At 49.1% G+C, this 13,043-nt stretch overlaps 1 protein-coding gene across 22 annotated transcripts in view; it reads right to left on the reverse strand.

The window, feature by feature from the left end:
* Positions 1–13,043, reverse strand: part of IL16 (interleukin 16) — a 102,399-nt gene that overhangs the window by 33,246 nt on the left and 56,110 nt on the right. For 17 of the 22 annotated variants that reach the window (XR_011997122.1, XR_011997123.1, XM_072737456.1 and 14 more), the window contains exons 3-6: positions 8,915–9,023; positions 5,627–5,769; positions 3,693–3,803; positions 728–842 (exon numbers count right to left, since the gene is read on the reverse strand). Coding sequence is in view for 20 of the 22 variants with exons in the window: in XM_072737456.1 (XP_072593557.1) it covers positions 728–842; positions 3,693–3,803; positions 5,627–5,769; positions 8,915–9,023 (478 nt within the window). In the remaining 2 variants the exon portion in view is untranslated. Of the gene's footprint in view, positions 1–727; positions 843–3,692; positions 3,804–4,659; positions 4,837–5,626; positions 5,770–8,914; positions 9,024–13,043 lie in introns of all 22 variants that reach the window. The other 5 variants (XM_072737466.1, XM_072737463.1, XM_072737465.1 and 2 more) reach the window with 1 other exon arrangement.

Below are 13,043 nucleotides of genomic sequence, written 5' to 3' on the forward strand. Positions count from 1 at the left end.
TCTCTCAAGCATCCTGTACATAACCCAACATCTGGCCTGCAGACACTGCCGTCAGATCCAGGGCTGCCTGCCCCTGAATTTCTCCCTCTGGTTGAAATTTGGGAATGTCCTTGGGCCAAGTCTGTTGTCCAATACTTCCAAACATGACTTTGGGAGGCATTTGGGATAGAAAGAAAACCCTGGCCATCCAGGACAGGAAGGTGGGAAGGGCCCTCTGGAGACAGCTCAGCTCCTCAGGCCCCTTACCCTCAGGATAGCTTCTCTTGGACCCAAGAGCTGATGGATCGTGAGCTCTTCAAAAGAGAGATCATTCTGATCATTCTCTCTATTCCTAGATCCACAAACACAGTGGGCTCACGGAGAATGTGTATCAGACACACTAGAAGCACAGGGTCTAGGTTCTGGTGGTTGTGGGTCAGGGCGGGCAGGGGTGAAGGAAGAGGGTGGCAAGGGTACCAGCTACAGAGGAGCCCTTGGGGAGGCGGGTGAGGGAAACAGACAGCTCAGTCTTCTGTCCCAGGCTGGCTACAGGACCTAGACCAACTGCAAACACACCCAGCAAAGTGTCTGTCACAACGGAGCCAACAGGGACACATGCTACAGACCCCAGAACCTGTGCAAGCCGCATCTGAAGGCCGAAGACACATTTTGTTTTCCATCCTCTTCTATGGCCTAGCGACTCTGCCCGATTCCTCAAACATCAACCAGTAAGACACGGGAGATCTACCTTCTTGCAGCCTTCCATCGGCCGCCGCTGCTCCCCCGGCAAAGATGGTTTTGACATAAATTCCAATAGGGCCATAGATGCTGTCCCTTCCCCCAACGATGCTGAAGCCCAGGCCCTGGGAAGAGAAGAGGAGAGGTGGCTTGAGGGGTGCTCCGTGCTATTCCTTGGGCTAACATCTGCCGACGGCACGCCCCAACCCTGAGCGAGGGACCCTGGGAGCAGCGAGGTGTCCTTGGTCTCACATGCCTCCGGCCTTCACAAAAGAATGGGGAAAACCGGGACTTCCAGGCCAGACTGGTCCACATGGAGTCGGGAGCTCTCCCAAGGGCCTAATGTCCTGATGCAGAACTGAGGATGAGGCTGGAGAACCTGGGATGACACGGAGCCCTGACTCTGCCCCTCTCGCTGGCAATCTGGGAAGATCACCTCTCGACTCCAAGCCCCAGGTTAGCTCCTTGTAAAATGATGCTCATAACCTAACTCATAGGGTTGTGTCTGAACATCCAATGAGATACCAAGTAACAAATCCCTGCAGTCATAGTTACAGCAGCTTGCACTGGAGGAAGCACCCCTTCTCCTGCCAAAGGCCGTTCACTTAGCTTCTGTTTTGCATCCCACCTCCTCCCCTTCTCAAGGACAACGCTGCAACCCTGAGCCCCCTCTGCTAGGTCTCAAGCTGACAAAAACCCCAGGAGCTCACAGCACTGGCAGGTGGCTCTGGTTAGAGCTCAGGGGGCTCAACAGAGGGTCCTAACAGCGGGAGCAGCCGGGAGGCAGCAGAGACAAGGCCAGAGGCAGAAGAGCAAGCTAAAGTGTGAGTGATGTCTGCACAGAAAGAGCAAGGAAGGAGGGCCCCACTTCCCCTGCAGACCAGTTAGGAGAACCACGTGGGCCGACCCAGAGAGCAGCCCAGGAAATTCACACATGTTAGCTTCACATCAACAATGTGATGACCCAGGAGCTCCCTACTTCCCAGGAAGGCTCAGCTAGGGTCTGGATGGGCTCCTTTCTAGATTATCAACTCCCTGGAGGCAGTGAACATATCTTATTTGGTGATGCCTGGCCCCTGGCAGGTGCTCAGGAAACGCGTATCATGGAGTGAAGGCCCGTGACAGATGATAGTTGGGTCCTTGGGTCCAGCTTGCAGGTGTACAAGGCAGTGGTTCCTAGCTTGGCTCCTGGACAGACCCCGCGGGATGGCCACCACTGTAAGAGCATCACTGCTCATGTGCAGTGTCTTTTAGGCCAGCAGCTGCTCAGAGCTGAGCAGGTGCAGCGCCCCTGTACCCGAGAGATGGCAGGCCTGGCACCCACCCTCAAGATGCCATAGGGAACCAGGCAAGCATTGGCAGGTAGGGAAGCCATGTGGACAAGGTACTATTCTAGACTTCTGGTGAGGGTGTGTGTTCCAGGGAAGGAGAGACAAGTGGTAACCACAGGGCTAGGAAAAATGAGAGATAGGCATGACTTCAGGGGTCCTCTCTGGGCCCCAGCTTCAATGCGCTGAAATAATTGCTGCAGACTCAAGATCTGCTCCGCCCTGAAGAGGCGGCAGGGTGCCGAGGTTAGAGCGAGGCCCGGGAGTCAGCAAGTCTTGGGTCATTGTTTTAGTTTGGCTGCTAACTAACCAAGTGACCCTGAGCAAGTCCTGCAACCTCCCAGACCCTCAAGGGTCCTCAGTGGGCAAAGGGAGGCAGCCCCAGGACTGTGGCCAGGATCAGAGGAGGCGGCCTTGTGCAGCCCTTAGCACAGAGCCTGGCTTTCTACAGCTGCTTTATTGCCCCGTTTGATTTTAACTCTGCCTCCAGCACTTACAGAGGCTTCTAGCTCTGCTTCATCCTCCCGAACTCACTTCTGCCCCTGTCCTACTTGCCATCCTCGGTGATGCGGCCTTCCTTCAGTTCATAGGTTGTGCGAGGTGGACAGTGGGAGCCCTTGTATCTGAACTCCCCACCCAGGTCTGCACCGAATGGCTCACCTCGCTCCAACCCAGGCCCCTGAAGGCCAGCTCAGGCTACCCGGTGACATGTAATGTGTGATTTAGTGAATGTACCTCTTACAGACATGGGGATCAGTTAAATCATTTTTGGTCATCTTTGCATGAGCTTTGGTGCCCTTTGCTTCTTTCTTCCTTTCTTTTTCTTTTTCTTTTTCTTTTTCTTTTTCTTTTTCTTTTTCCTTTTCTTTTCTTTTCTTTTCTTTTCTTTTTTTTTTTGAGAGAGAGAGAGAGACAGAGACAGAGACAGAGATAGCAAGAGAGAGTATGATCAGGGAGGAGGGAGAGGCAGACTGATGGATCCGGGAGCTCGATGTGGAGCTCGATTCCAGGACCCTGAGATCATGACCTGAGCCAAAGGCAGATGCTTCACTGACTGAGCCACCCAAGTGCCCCTTTTTGCTTTCTTCTGAGCATTGCAAACAATTTAAAAGCCAACTACATTTTAAATGCCTCTACCTAAATCCAGGGGTGAAAAGCATTGGGATTTACTAATCCCAAAGCTGGGTGTTAGGAGAAAAATCAGCATGGAGAGAATTTCTCTTTGTGATGAGAGCAGCAACAGGACCTGGTGCTTCTGTCTTCTCACTCGTGTCTGTAAGCTCCCACGAGAGGGAGGGAAGGGGGTAGGGGAGAGAAGACCCAGGCGTGCAGCCAGCCCCTCCTCTGACCATAAAGGAAATAGCAACGACATTGTCCCCTCACACTACATGCCAAAGTTATATTAGGTCTGGGTTTCTTGGGCTCGTCTGTGAACTTTGCAGCAACTGCCCTTAAATGATTTGAATTTAACCATCAGGTAAAAATAACATCTAGAAAATGTCATGCCCCGAATCTCCATGGGACATTCTGATGCTCACACTAGCAGCCCAGGATTGCTGGCCCTAGCTCCTTCCTTCCCTGGACAGGACAGCTCCCCAGGAGCTGGTGTCCATGTAGCAGTTTCTGTTGAGAATAGCCCTGGCTTACCTTGGCCTGGCCCTTCATCAGCACGATGTTGGAGATGACGGAAGCCTGGAGGCCCCCTGAGGGCTGCGCCAGCTGAGCTGTGCTGAGCGACCGCGTGGGTCTCGAGGTGCCCTGCAGGAAGAAAGCAGGGTGCTGAAGGGTGAGCCAACGAGACAGGAGCACACACCTCACAGGGCAAGGGAGGGACCAGACCCCCTCTCCCGGGAGCCCACAGCATGACCCCCAAGCGTGGTTGACCAGGCACGGTGCGTGTCTGGTGGAGAGGGGCTGTTTGTGCTGGTCTGAGTGGTTCCAGCCTTGCTGACCTGCAGAACAGCAACCAGAAGCCCCCTAAGGCTTGTGCAGATAGCAGGTGCAGAGTGCATCGCAGACCACACTGCCCAAGGACAACGAGCCAAAGTCTCAAACGGAGGTTGGGACAGCAGCCTCCAAGAATGTCCTCCGCAGACTGTGTCCAAGCATGTTCAAGACACACATGCTGAGAGCCCTCCCTCTGCCAGGCATGGGGTGGCAGGCAAGGAATCTGAAGATCTTAAAACGCAGAACAATTCCTCTCTCAGGGGAGGCACACAGGTGACTTAAAAAGGGGAAGCAGAGTGTGCCGGAGAGACATACACCTGGGTGCAGCAGGATGCTGCCCTGGTCGAGGACACTAGAGCTGGGGCTATAGGTCAGAGCTTAGACTTCAGAGCCCCGCTGGCACTGCCTGGGTTCTTTCCTTGGCTCTGCCAAGTACCGGCTGGTGACCTTGAGGAAGTGACTTAACCATTCTGTGCCTGTTTCCTCTTATGTGAAAATCCATCCGTCGCTCTGAATGTCATTTTTTTTCTAACCCTGGGACCCCAATGCTCCCAGTTTGCAAATGAAAGACATAGTCAGCCCACGAAGGGAAGGGAAGAGAGAAATGAAACTTGCAGGCATCTACCGAGCCCCGAGTACCGTGCAGGGAGAATCAAAGATCACTTGCCTACGGAGCCCGCCCTCGGACCGCTCATGCTCTGCTGGGGTGAGGGCAGTAAGAGGACAGGCGCCCAGGATGGGCACTAGGAAAAGTGTAAGGCCCATGCAGCTGGCGGGTCAGGAGCACTCCCAGCAGAGGTAGTGTTAGGCAGGTGTCTGAAGGACGGGATAGGCTTTCCAGAGGCTAGAGAGGAGACAAAGAGGGACAAGGTGCTACAGACGGAGGTGCTGGGTGGTAGAGGGGGCAGCACGAGGCTGTCGGTGGGCACCGTCCGGGGCTTAGAGAAATGGCAGGAGGGGACACGGTGCTTCGGGTGTGCTCAGCCCCTGCCCTGCCAGCTGATGCCCACAGTGGGAAAGAGGTACAGCGCGCAGTGCACGGGGCTGGGCTCAAATCCTGTCTGGTCCCTTGGGTTCTAAGATGTGTGAACTCCGACAGCTACTCACCTGGCTAAGCCGCTGTTTCCTCGCTGTAAAACGGGGCGACTACTACATTCATTTCTGAGCTTGTCTTATGAATTAGAGGCATTATGTGTAAAGCATTTCACCATGGCACAGGGTCAAGAGCCCAGGTTTTGGAATCCTGAAGGTCCAACTTCGAGCCCCAGGGCTGTCTGCAACTAGTGATGTGAACTGGCATGCATCCCCTCCCCTATCCCAGCCCCGGCTCATTGTCTGCCTCCTAGAGTTGAGGTGCAGATGGAATAAAGCCTGAGCTCAGGCCTGCTCACAGGGAATGTTCGCTGCAGGCCTGCTCCTGACAGCACAGACGTGGCAGTAGCCGCACACGGAGCACTCAGCGGGGAGCACTCAGCGGTGACCACTGCCACTGGGCCTCTTTCCTTGCCCAGGGCTGCCAACCCCCACTAGCCAGCCCCTCGCCTCGGTAAGTGCGTGCACGCAAAACCACCAGGCAGGTGTCCACTGCTGAGTCTGGGCCCCTCCCCGCTCCCCTTCCCCTGCTTCCTCCTTACCGCAGCCCTTCCTGCTGGACAGTCCAGCTGCTGAGAAAGAGATTTCCTGCTGCTGCAGAGGGAATAGGGCTGCCTGTCTGTGCAAGCTGCAGATTTCTTGATCATTGGGAAATCGATTTCTCCCATGCAGTAGGGATTGACACCTAAACCACAAGAGGAAAAAAGAAGAAATTGTATGTGATCTCAAAATGCAAAGGTCAGCTGAGAGCTGACCCTTAGAGCCATCCTGAAGCCCCAAAGCCACAGGCAAGCACGAGGGAGCAGCCCAAGCCGCTCCAGCTCTGCCTCTTCTATCCCCACCCACCAGGCAGCCCAAGGGCGTTCCTGCTCCCACTATGAGCTGGGATCAGCTCCGACCCAGGCCCAGGGTCGGGACAGAGTGGGATCCCAAAGCACCATCTGGTCTGAAGATGGCTTCTGGATGTGCTCCAGCCACAAGGAAATGGCTCAAGATTACCATTGCAAGCAGCAGTGAGCTGAAACCAGTTAAACATACAGCACTGATTGGGTTCATTGAAAATGTGGTCATGAAAGCCAGTGCAAAGGCCAAAGTAACTTTTTGAAAGGGAAACTATAAACTACGACGCTTGCATAATAATAATATGAGTTTGTAATTTACTGTGAAGTTGAATTATGGAATGGAAAGATGAACAGGGGAAGGGACGAAGGATGCAGGACAACATTTTGGTGGGCAACTTGGAAAATATAGTCTCAAGTACTCCTGAATTAATGAAAGTCAAATGATTAACTAATTAACTTCATGCAAAGGAAACCAGAAGTGGGGATAAAAATTGGATAAACTTTCCAAATCACTATAAAAATTGAGCACACCTGCAGAGCAAGAGGCAGGGAACGACGCACCGATGAGTGACCATAATAACAAAGCAGGAGAAGCAGGAAAGTGAGAACAAGTATTACTTGTAAAAGTGACACCAGTGGCCTAAGTGGCTCCTTTCAAAGAGATCGTCGCGTCTGCTTCCCGGATCTAACCACACATCACTTGCAAGAGATAAACAAGCAAAAAAGTGCAATAAAAGGCAGGCAGGAATCGATCTCCGATAAGCGGCGCTGCATCCAACTTAGAAAAACGTTTGGATTCTTGCTTCACATCAAACAACAAACATTAATGACGAATATAATAGGCTTTTTTTTTTAAAGGGCAAATCGTTTAAAAATTAGAAGGAAATATAGCCAAATATTTTAATAATTCTCTAGATGTGGAGGAAACTTTAACATTCTTAGGAAGGAAGAAAAACTATAGATTTGATTATATGAAAATATTCTCATCTTTATGTTAAAAAAGAACTTCAAAGAAAAATAACAAACTGAAGAAAGCACATCCCACAAATATGACAGCCAAATATAAAGGTTTATGAATGAATGCTAATGCTGGGCAGCCCAACAGAAAATAGGTGGACTCCCCAAAAAGGAAAGGAATGAAGGAAGGAATATTTAAGTCCAACTGTGTGGGGAGGGATGGTTCCGCCCGATTTCAGGGTCGGGATGCCAGTCAGGTGCCAGCCCCAGAGGCCTCGGAGAGGAATGAATGAAGGGCTGGGTGCAAAGTGCAGACAGGTTTAGGAAAAGAGCGGAGCCTCCCAGGCACCCAGGAACTGGCAAGAACTGGAAGCTTGTACCATCCCAGGCCCTAAGGGGGCAGGGGAGGAGATGGCCTTCCTAGAGCCCAGTGGGTGTTGGCTCCATGGAAAGTACGCCACCTTCACCTGGCATATAATCAGTCACAGTGGGACCTGGGGTGCCAGAAACACAGCTCTGAGGAAAAGGGAACAGGAAAGAAATATTCCAGCAGCTTCTCCTCCACCACCACCCTCCTCCAGTCTCCTGGAGGTGCTTCTCACCCACTGAGCTCCACAGAAACCAGGAGGCCAGGAACCAGGGAGCCAGGGGGCCAGGAGGTGCTGTCTGGAAGGGTCTGTGCCAGGACACATGCAGGGCTGGCTTTGCAGGCAGATACACTTTGCAGGCACACTTAGAGGGGCCTCAGCTTGGGTTTTAAGGCTCCACTGCCTTCATTTTGAAATCCTTAATAATATTTTACACTGACCCCCACAAACTGTGTAGCTGGTCCTGGGTGTGAAGTGGGCCAGAGAAAAGCAGAGATGGAGGAGGAAGATAGGGAGAAATCTGCACCAAATCTATATTGTTAAATTTTAATGGAGTGTGGGCTATGATTGAAGAAACGGGTATTCATACACATTATTGCAGTCTTAGCTACTTAAATTTGGCAGCACAGATCAAAATCTAAGGCATATTTACCTTTTGAAACTCCATTTCTAGGAAGTTATTTCTAGGGAAATAAGCAGAAACTTATGATAAAAAAAAAAAGTAACTAGCAGTCCCAAAATAGGAAATGAGTCTAGGAAATAATGGTTTAGAGGGTGCATACTACAGAAGTATAATATCAGACAGGATTTAAGGAATTTGCCCAAGGTAGCATGGATGATTAGTTCTGGAAGCAAGTGTGAGCTCCTAGCCATGCTCCCATCCACTGTACCTTATATTTCCCTAGGAAAATCATCACAAACATAAGCAAAGTTTTGTGTACAAACTCAACAATGTTGATTATCTTAGTGAAAAACTGAGAATAACTTAGCTATCTAACAATAGAGAGCTGGTTAACTAGATTAGGCACATTCATATAATGAAATAGGAGGCACCCACTGAACATGGTGTTTGCAGGAGAATTTCCAAGGATGTGAAATCGTGCTGTGTGCACACATGTATGCACGTGTGCTCTACAGGCGTATAGAGGCACAGGAGGGGAATTCTAATATCAGCACGTAGTGTGGTTTTAATTTCTTCATGCTTTTCTGCATTCTTCAAATTTCCTGACTTTGGAGTAAGGCTATTCTATTTGCAGCAACCCAGAATCATGACATCCTCCAGCCTCCACTCCTGTCCTGTAACAGATGGGGGAGGCCCTGGGAGCACAAATGACCTTCCTAAAATTGAGAAGCTCATCAGAAAACAGAGCAGGAGGAAAGCCCTCACCTTTTATCCCATACATCAGGTGTTCCCAACATGGCATTTGAGTCCAGCTAGAGGCAGAGCTGCCAAAACCACTGGGAGCCCACCAGCTGGCCAGGAGGATGGACACACATGTGCAATGACAAATGCTCCCAGAGAGGCACACAGATCACAGCCACATTTCATCCCACTGAACTAGCAGAGACCCTCCCTCCCCCAAATCTCCCCACATCACTGACACTCCTGGTCCTCAGCGACAGTGAGGCTCTGTTCCTGAGGGCAGTTCCACAATGCACTTACTGGTTGAGTTGCTGCGCGTCCTTTGGTGACGGGCTTTGGGAAGCAGGAAGTGACTACTTTGTGTGTCTGCTTTTCCAGACTTTTCTCGAGAAGAAGTTGTAGCAGCCTCCTGCAAAACAGTTCCCACCTTTTATTGAGCAGGGCAGTCAGAACAGGAGAACGTGGACAGAAAGCGGAGTGTGGCACTGACCTTGGAGGCACTGGTTGGATTATCTGTCTCCCCAGGACATTATAGGTTCTAGAAAGGCAGGGATTTAGAATCACTGTCATCTACTAATCCATAGATACAGTCACCCCTTTAGTAAACGTTGAGTGAATAGATGTATTGCATAGATATTGAACTAAAACAACAGATGTCCAATAACCACGTCGGCCGTCATGTGTCTGATTCGTTGTCAGGTGCTGGGGACGCAGGTGTGAACCAGCCAGATAGGGCATCAGTGTTGGAGCAACGCTGCCCTGGGCGGGGGGGTGGAGAAAGGCCCTCAGTAAACAAGCAAACAAACACAAGTCATCGGTGATGACAGAGAAGGACAAATGAAGGAAGAGGACTTCCCTGAACAGGAAAGCAAGGAGGTGCATTTCAGAGAAGAGCTTCAATTACTTCCCATGGTCTGCGAGTAGGAGACACTTAGAAACTTGTGTCAGACCAATGTTACATAAGTAGGTTTCTTAATATTGAACTATCCATGCCTTCTTGAGAGTATGATGATTTTTACTGTATTACTGATTTCCATCTCTGGAGATTTAATTTAGCGTTTTAAAAACCAACATTCTCAGGGTGCTTGTGGGACCCAGTGTTTGAGTGTCTGCCTTCCACTCAAAGTGTGATCCTGGGGTCCTGGGATCTAGTCCCACCTGCATCAGACTCCCCGCAGGGAGCCTGCTTCTCCCTCTGCCTATGTCTCTGCCTCTCTCTGTGTGTCTCTCATGAATAAATAAATAAAATCTTTTAAAAATTATGCAGATGGAAGCTCTCTGAATATTCACATGTCCAACTTTGTGGTTGTAAAACTTAAATTATTTGCTGAGTATAGAATCTTTGGATATTTGTTATTGGACCTGGAAACTATTGTCTGGTCAAATGCTACCTAGGATTTAGTGTTCCGGAGTAGAGGTCTGTTAGGGGCACCTACTGCCCTTTCTAACTGCTGTGCCCACTTTTCTTTGAAGCCAGGCTTGTTGGCACCTGGTTAATGTCATGTGTCCAATGTGTGTGTATGGACTTGAGTACCCGGCACACTTCCCAGGGTGGAAGGAGGATCTACTGTTTCCTCTCACTTTGGACCCAACAACCCACCCCTGACACTGCAAGTGGGCAGGTTCTGGGCTGGGAGGGGTCTGCTGACATCTGCCCCACTCACTTTCCAAAGGCTTCCTTCCACCACAGTCAGGGGCAGGCTAATTAGCCCTTGCCTCCAACCCAAAGTCACCTGCACTGTCATGCACGAAGTTCTCATGGATTCCAGAATATGGTTGGCCCCTTTCCATGGCTTCCTGTTCTGACATACACTTCTCTCTATTAGTATATATATTCTTTGAATTTTAGTAGAAATAAACTTTTTTGGTAGAAATTCCAAGAAGTGGGGGAACTAATAGAATGTACTCTGGAGCCATCTGGAGCCAGAAGTCCACTCCCAGCACTTTTTTATGTTTAAAATTGCATCTGGTTCTGATCCAAGAGGATCCTGCAAGAAACCACATATCACAGTCGTATTATTTCTTGTACACATCGGTATTTAAAACTAGAGCTCATCTTCCTAGCATTCATTTTCCTTTTTAGCAGCAGATGGTGCTATATCAACCTGCAAAACTCTTCAACCAGGCTCTGCCAAGAATCTTCAAAACAGCATGATTTCTATAGAAGGTGGCTTAGTGCATTTTAATTTTGAGACTCTATATTTCTAGGATTTAGCATCATGACTGGTTCTTTGAATCAATTTCTTCATACAACAGTCAAAAGGTATTTCTTAATTATAATAGTCCCTGAGACCATGTCCTCTGACATTATTCCCACTTCTTCAAGCTCTCCAGTGACACCCTGAGAGTAAATAATTAAATGTGAATTCAGTAGCTCATTTGGACTCACAGACCTTAGCCATTATGTCTACTTGTCTAAGGTGAAGCCTTTATTTGCAAAGTGCCTTTGAAATGTGGATTTTCCCCCAACTCTAATAAGATGAAGGTAAATAAGTAAACAGAACATATACAAACATGGATCATCTTTAAAAATAATGTTTATAAAGGATTTATGTAATATCATATGCTTCTATTATTATGGTAGATTTAAAAAAAAAAAAAGATCCTATGAACAGTCTCACAATAATCATGTAAAATAGGCAGAAGGAAAGAACTGGAAATAAAAACACCAAAATAGTAACATTCATCCATTCAACAAATGTTTATTAAGCACTTACTATGCACCAGGCCCTATTCCAAGTACTGAGGATACGTCAGTGACAGGGTCCTGCTTTTACAAGCTGGCAGGGCATGTCTGTGTGATGACGGGATTACAGATACTTATTTTCCTATTTCACAACCCTCTGTATGTTCCGTGTCTCCCACAACAAGCATGTGTGACTCGTACCATCAGACTAAAAACAAAATGCCATTTTACGTGTATTTCAAATGTCACATTAGTAAACCTAAGACAGTGTGTTTACTGTTCACTTTTTCCCTTTCTTTTTTTTTTTTTTTTTTTTTTTTTTTTTTCTCCCACCTCGGCTCCATCCTCTTTATAAAGGTCCCTGTCCAAGACAAATTTGAGAAATAGGTAGGTCGACGAGTAAAGCCAAATGATGGCAGGAGAATCACAGGAAGTGGAGAAATATTTTTTTTAAGCTCAGATTACCTGGAAATGGTTAATGTCATGTGCAGAGGAGAGAAGCTTTCTTTGGGACTTCAGGGTTGGCTGTAAGAGACTTCATCCCAAACCAGCCAGATGAACCACTTGACCTGTCTGCTGCCTGCATGTCAGCAGTACAGCCTCTTCTAGTTGTGACAGCAGGAGCGGCCACCTCACTGTGTGCGGGCAGGTCATGGAGCCCTCTCTGCAAGCACGAGGCAGCACTGATGAGTCCCTTCCTTCATAGCTCTGCATCCTCCGACCAGAGCTGTCTCAGACATGGGTGGCAGGCGGCTGGTCCCTTTCCTCTGCCAGGAGCCCATCTCAGAACTGGAGGCTCTGACATCCTGCATCTACCCAGGCAACTGCCAAACTTGGATGGTTGTGCAAAACTGATGTGCTTTTCTCTGACGGGCTGTGGTGGGAGTTGGCTCACTGGAGGGCTCGTGCAGGGAAGGATGGAAGTGTACTACCACGAACCAAAGGGGGCATCCAAGAGGCAATTTCCTAACAGATACGTAAAAAAATAAATCCCAACTACATGGCCCCTAAAAATTCCCAAGATAGAGGCAGTGCACAAGGTTTGTGGGCCTTCTATTCCTGGAAACCAACAAGAATCCAGCGCACATCCACAGTCTGGGATTATTTCAAAGTATAGTTCATTCTTTTCAATCCATACAACTCTGGGCTTACTGATTTCTTTAGCAGAAATGTGTTGTGGGAGAGAGTGGGTAGAGGGCATGAGACCTGCTGCATTAAATCTCTCATTACCCTGGGCCTGTCACTTAATTGTTTGGACTCAGTTTCCCCCTTTGTAAACCAAGGGTGTTGACTTAACAACCTCTATTATTATTTTCAGTTCTACAACTTTTTTTAAAAGATTTCATTTATTTATTTGGTAGAGAGAGGGAGAGAGAGCAAGAACAAGCAGGGGGAGTGGCAGAGGGAGCAGGGAGCCCGACTCAGGGCTGGATCCCAGGACCCTTAGGATCATGACCTGAGCTGAAGGCAGATGCTGAGCCACCCAGGCGCCACTGAGGCCCACGCTTTTGAACGCAACTGATGCTTATGTTTAAAGATCTAAGGGGCTACTGTCCTCTCAGAGATGATCACATGTTAGAAGAGCATTCACTAGAACAAAGTAGCTTTCCTTGGCTCCCAGGGGTGCCTGGTCACTCTCGGGCACAACGTCCTGGGTGGAGTGGTTTCTCATCAAAGGAGTCTCTGTGGGGTCCCCACGAGCGTCTGCACAGTGCGGCGCCCTTGGCGACACACGGAACAGAG

Source organism: Vulpes vulpes, chromosome 14 (assembly GCF_048418805.1).
Source record: "Vulpes vulpes isolate BD-2025 chromosome 14, VulVul3, whole genome shotgun sequence".
In the NCBI taxonomy this organism is placed as follows: domain Eukaryota; kingdom Metazoa; phylum Chordata; class Mammalia; order Carnivora; family Canidae; genus Vulpes; species Vulpes vulpes.